Source organism: Myotis davidii, unplaced genomic scaffold (genome assembly GCF_000327345.1).
Source record: "Myotis davidii unplaced genomic scaffold, ASM32734v1 scaffold876, whole genome shotgun sequence".
Classification (NCBI taxonomy): Eukaryota; Metazoa; Chordata; class Mammalia; order Chiroptera; family Vespertilionidae; genus Myotis; species Myotis davidii.
Window position 1 is genome coordinate 764,205 of NW_006287953.1, and position 6,100 is coordinate 770,304.

The window sequence follows — 6,100 nt, forward strand, 5'->3', positions numbered from 1 at the left end:
TTGTGTGGTGTTTTTTTTTTTTTTCAAATGAAAAGGAAGTTCAGAATTTGCCAAAATGCTATGGTACTATTTTTAAGCTCAGGCATGGTGTTTGGGCTTATACAAATGTGAATACACATGTCAAATGTGTGTGTACCGAAGTGGAAGGATCATGGATTTTGGAGTCAAATCCTGGTCTTCCACTACCAATTGTGAAATTTTGGGTAAGATGGAGCATCTCTTTGAACCTTAGTTTCCTTGCTTGTAAAAAGGGATTAATAAAATCTCAGCATTGTCATTTTAGAAGTTGAATGAAGCGGTGTATGTTACAGTTTCCAGCCAGAGCAGATGCTAAAAAAAAAAAAAAAAGGCAGCTATGGGGGTAGTAGTTACTTCTTTGATCCAAATCCCAGCCTTTCCATTAATTACCTGTGTAATTTCAGGCAAGACTCGTTACTCCTAAATGCAGGGTGTAGAGATGGGATGGGATGGTCTCTCCACTCCTCACAGAATAAGTCTTCATTTCTAACACACTAAGAGTCTACATTTGAGGCACCATCATGAAGGACCAAGCAAACGAAATAGATGCAAAAGTGGGATCTGGTTGACTTTATAGCCACATTTTTTGTGCACTTGTCATCAAAGACTATTCTAAGCCTTTCCCATTAACTTAATTCTCACAACTCTATGATTAAGGCAATATCCTTAATCCCATCTTAGAGATGAGGAAACTGAGACACAGAGTGGTTATGTACTTTGCCCAAAGTCACACAGTAAGTGCAGAGCCAAGATTCAAAGCAAGATAGGCTACAGAACTCCTATTTGTTTAAACCATTTTGCTTCATAACTTTTCTAAGGGGATTCACTTACTGGCAACTAACCCAGCATCCTCCAGTTCAAATTCACAGGTAACCCAGTACTTAGTAGTTATTTTTACTTTTCTTTCCTGGGCCCAGAATGGAACCTCATGATACATTTGCTGGGGGATAATGTTCTACATAGGTCCAGCGCCATACTTACCTTCTAGTAAGTGTCTGCTGCAAAGTTCCTGCTTTCTTCCTAATTGGCCTCTGAAGTCAAAGGCATGTGGGTTCATATACTCCCCACATCAGCATTAACTGTTTGATTCTGGCAACATTACTTAACTTCTCCTGGCCTCAGTTTCCCCATCTGTAATGGAGGGTATAAGTGGGAATATTAATTACTCACAAATGTGAAAATTATGAGGGGTAACACATGGTAAAATGACTGCATGTAGGAGGCAGTCACTAAATAGGATCAGCATTAGGACTGATCCTGAGGCAAACTTCAAATGAAGCCACTGAGCTAAGGCAGAGCTCTTGTTCTGAGCTTGGAGTGGGATTCTCTGGCCTGGGGCCTGGCTAAGGCAGCTCCTGAAAGCCCAGAAGCTGCTCAGAGAAACAGCCAAGCACACAGTCAACCTCTAAACTGTAAAACTGAGGGGGACCAAGGGTGGTTTGAGAATTTCATTACATTGATATTTCTCTCTTCTCTTCTCTTCTCTTATCTTCTCTTCTCTTCTCTTCTCTCTCTCTCTTTCATTCCTCTCTCTAACATGTCCTTGGGTGAGAATATTTTTATATCTCTGCTTTGTAGTATCTGCCAATTTCCATGGTGTAAATATTCTCACTATTGCCAATATCAAGCTACCAACATGAGGTCACTGAATGTGGAATTGAGAGGAAATCCTCCCAGTACTTCCTTGCAAGCTCCAGCTGCGGGAAGCCACCGCTTGCCAATACCATCATGAGAGTGCACCAAGGAACGTAGAAGACTGATGGACCTTGAGCATTAGCAGGGCTGACGCTAATCTCTGATGGTTCGTGTTGAGATAGTGGTGGCTCAAAGCAATTTCCTGACTTGATAGCCTCCAAGTAAATGTTTACTAGACCTTACTGATCTTTACTGACCTTAGAAACAGCCTGTCTGCTACCTGTTTGCTGTGCTTCACTGAGGGCAAGATGTGTATCTAAAACTGAATAAAAGCAGGCGGGACTGAGTTTCAGTGTGTCTCTTCAAGAAAGAGGCTCCACCTGGCTCCCAATGCCTTCTAAATTCATATTTCTTGTACAGCATTTTCATTTGGGCATCGGCTTCTCCTTCAGATCCTGAACCCCTCCGTGAAGGTTGCAGCATCCAGCACACCGCTACTTTCAGGTATACTTTTGAAGAGGTATTATTCACCATGTGGCTCCACAAAAGCGAAGAGGCTAAGGGAAACTGAGTTTCTGGAGACTTAGGAAGTGTTTTTTATTTCCCAATAACTTAGAACTTTACCCATTTATGTACCTATGAAAACAATACAACTGTCTGTGCAGTTTTAACAGTGGGAAATTTTTGTGGCATAAAACCTTCGGAAGCAAGAAGTTAAAGACACTGGTTCTCAACCTTGGCTGCACATTAGAATCACCTGGGAATCTTTTTAAAATCCTGATTTCTGGGCCTCATCCTCCGAAATTCTGTTTCTTTGTTATTAATGTTGTGGCCCCACCCCATAACAAAGAAACAGAATTTCCGGAGGATGAGGCCCAGAAATCAGGATTTTAAAAAGATTCCCAGGTGATTCTAATGTGCAACCAAGGTTGAGAACCACTGGTCTAAGACACAATTTATTCAGAAAAATCCAAGACAAATTTAGTATGATTTCATTTATTAAAGAATAAAAGTTTCTTTCTGGTATATTCTGTCCAATTGTGAATTTCATTTAAAATCTTTTAGAAAGAGCAAATCCACTTTTTAAAAAAATTCTAGGTAGTTATAATACTTTGGTTGCCAAGTTTTAAAAAATGAGGCATGATTATATAGTGAGAGTAGAGAAAGCAAGATGAAGTGAAATCACCCATGACAATCTGTCATATTAGCCATTATGCATTTCAACATCTGCAACTGAAAAGTCACAGAAGTCAAAAAATAAAAACATAAAAGACTCCCAAGGAACACAGACTGCCTGATGATGTTGCTAGAATATTTAGCCCTATGTCCACTTCATGTAAAAAATAAATTAAGTATAAATAATGAGGTGAGGGGGCTGGTGTGTGCTCAGAGGGACGAGAGAATGGGGCCAAATGCCTTTCTTCTCCCACACTCGCTACACAAAACTCTCCTCCATGTTGCTGCAGAGTAAGAAAGAATCCACAAGCCGGGGCTGGACCAGTTGCTGGAAGTCGGAATCCTGGAGGCCTTCAGGACAAACCCCGGCCAATCTACGCAGGGCAGCCTGGGAAGAAAACAGAAGAGATGATACGAGTCGGACTGGGCTCTGCTCAGGCGCATGTATTTCCTCCAACTCCCAGAGAGATGCATTTCAGGAAGTGGCTTGTTTACCAGGTAATTTGAACTGATTGTCACCTTAACACCTTTAGTCATCTGGTTCTTTTGGTCACCTGATCATCATAGCAATCCTATCACTTGGTCCCCTGGTTTCATTTGCACCTTGGTCACCATGGTGGATGTCATCTGAAAGTCTTCATGATCTTAATAATGGTCTTGCCATCTTGGTTTTTCATCCTAGGAACCTGGTTGTTTTCAATATCTATCATTTTAAGGATCTGGTCAACTTAGTGAAATATATAGTCATCCTATAGACAAGAACTGCCAGGGGCATCAGTAGATGCTTCCAGATCCTTAGAGGAACCTTAGAATGGCAAGGGCTATTCACTTTTCCATAAATTCCACTATGTTCTAAGCAAGGCATTATGAGATGAGAAGGAGGATAGAAAGAGAGAGGAAAGAAGGTCATTAAGTTGAAGGAGGTAGAGATTCTGCCACTGAGATGTGGATGAACAGGAAAGAGAGGTGCGAGCAGAATAAAATCATTGCTCAGATCTTCACAAACTGAGGTTCACTTTCCCGAGTATGCTACCCTGTTTCACACTCATGTGCCCTTGCTCAGTTCCTCTCCTTGATATGAAGTCCCTCCCCACTCTTTCTAGCCAGGAGTTGCATTCATACTGCGAGGCCGGTCCCACTGTCACCTCCTCTAAGAAGCCTCCCCTGATTCCTTAAAGCAGAGACAATTCCTCCCTCCCCTGTGCATGCACAGTCCCTGCACTGACCTTAAACTTCTCATACATGACTGCAATTGTCTTTTAAGTGCATATCTCCCACACTACACTCTGAGCTCCTCAAGGGCACAGACTGTTTTATTTTATTTATTTTTTTCTGTATCTACAGCAGGTAGAACAGGGGCTGGCATGGGACTCAATAAATGTTTGCTGCTAAAAGAGATCAAATAAAGTGCTTTAAAATTGAGTCTACTACTAGAGCTACCTAAAACTGCACATGTGAGCTGTGCGTCTATATAGACCTCTACCAGGGAGCTGAAGTAATACATACTAAGTGCCCAATAAATACAAATTCCTCCCCTCTTCTAGAACCTGTACACATCAGGAAACAAGGTAGGGGCTTAAGGATGTCCTTCCCCTGGGAAACAGAGACAGGGAGCAATATCTGGAGTGGCGGAAGAAGCAAAGAAGGGAGAAGGCCAACCTAGTGTTTCATTTAATCCTTACAGGATACTGCAAGGTAAATTTCGTAATCCCCAATTTGGAAATAAGGACACTAAGGCTCAGAGCGGGAAAGGGCTCAGAGAGAGAATGTGGCCTTCCTGAGATCACACAGAAGTTCAACTCCAGAGCTCTCATACCTACACACACAGCAGGATGCTGCAAGCCCAGGACACTAGTTTATATTGAGTTTAAGGTGGGCATAGAACTTATTACCTAACATGAGAGGTAACCTATGGCTGAGAAATCACCAAGTTGGTGAAAGGAGAGGATGGCTTTAGTTGGGTATGGGACTAACAGTCTCTGCCATGTCCAGTGGGTTAAGAGGGGTATGTGTCTCTGTCTTGGTTTTCTCCAGGAAGTAGACTCCAGGAGACTATTATTAGTGTGACCTCTTTCCCCTGGGGTATGATATCCCTAAGGGCTAGAGAGGCTGAAGCTATAATACTTTCTGATTGCTCTTGATCCAACAGAGAGAAATAACTCTATTCCCCTTGAGTCATCACAGTAAAAACAGCCAGGATCTTCAGCAGAAGAGGTGAGACCATCGATGTATTTTACATCAACAGGGATAAAAATAAAGCAAAAAGGAAGAAGGAAGAAAAACTAGACAAAGAGAGAAAATAAACCCATACCAAGAAAATAAGATAGAAGAAAGTAGCAGAGAAAAGGAGACAACAGAAAAAAGTAACAAAAAGTTAATATTAAAACAGAGATACAGAGATGTACTGATGAAAAAAATGAAACCATGCATGAAAGAGAGATGGAAAGAAGAAGAGATGATGACCAAAAAAAGAGAGAGAGAGCACACCCCGGGGCAGAGAGCATAGGAGAGAGGTAGGAAGAGGTGAGGAGTCAGGATGAGGAGGAGAGAGAGGTCTGAGGGGAATAAAAAGAAAGAGAGAAAGGGAAAGAAGAAGAGAGAGAGAAACCTCTAAGAGAGGAGGCAACCTCTAGAACAGTGGTTCTCAACCTGTGGGTCGCTACCCCTTTGGGGCTTGAACGACCCTTTCACAGGGGTCGCTTAAGACCATCGGAAAACACATATATAATTACATATTGTTTTGTGATTAATCACTATGCTTTAATTATGTTCAATTTGTAACAATGAAAATACATCCTGCATATCAGATATTTACATTATGATTCATAACAGTAGCAAAATTACAGTTATGAAGTAGCAACGAAAATAATTTTATGGTTAGGGTCACCACAACATGAGGAACTGTATTAAAGGGTTGCGGCATTAGGAAGGTTGAGAACCACAGCTCTAGAAGGAAAGAAAAGCCAAAACAAAACTTAAGAGAGAGAGAACTAGAAACAGACCGGAAAAAACACAAAAGCAGATAGATACACAGAGTCCCTAGAAAGTCTACAGGGCATGAACCCCAACCATCTGGGAGTACCCTCTCCTCAGGGCCCAGGGCAGTGATGGCGAGCCTATGACACGCGTGTCAGAGATGACACATGAACTCATTTTTTTGTTTGATTTTTCTTTGTTAAATGGCATTTAAATTTATAAAACAAATATCAAAAATATAAATCTTTGTTTTACTATGGTTGCAAATATAAAAAAATTTCTATATGTGACATGG

General features: G+C 41.3%; 1 protein-coding gene across 1 annotated transcript in view; it reads right to left on the bottom strand.

The window, feature by feature from the left end:
• Positions 1-2,677: 2,677 nt before the first annotated feature.
• INSC (inscuteable homolog (Drosophila)) overlaps positions 2,678-6,100 on the bottom strand; it is a 93,068-nt gene continuing 89,645 nt past the window's right edge. The window contains exon 12 of the mRNA XM_006759851.2: positions 2,678-3,217. Coding sequence (XP_006759914.1) covers positions 3,089-3,217 — 129 coding nt within the window. The 3' untranslated portion in view covers positions 2,678-3,088. The remainder of the gene's footprint in view (positions 3,218-6,100) is intronic.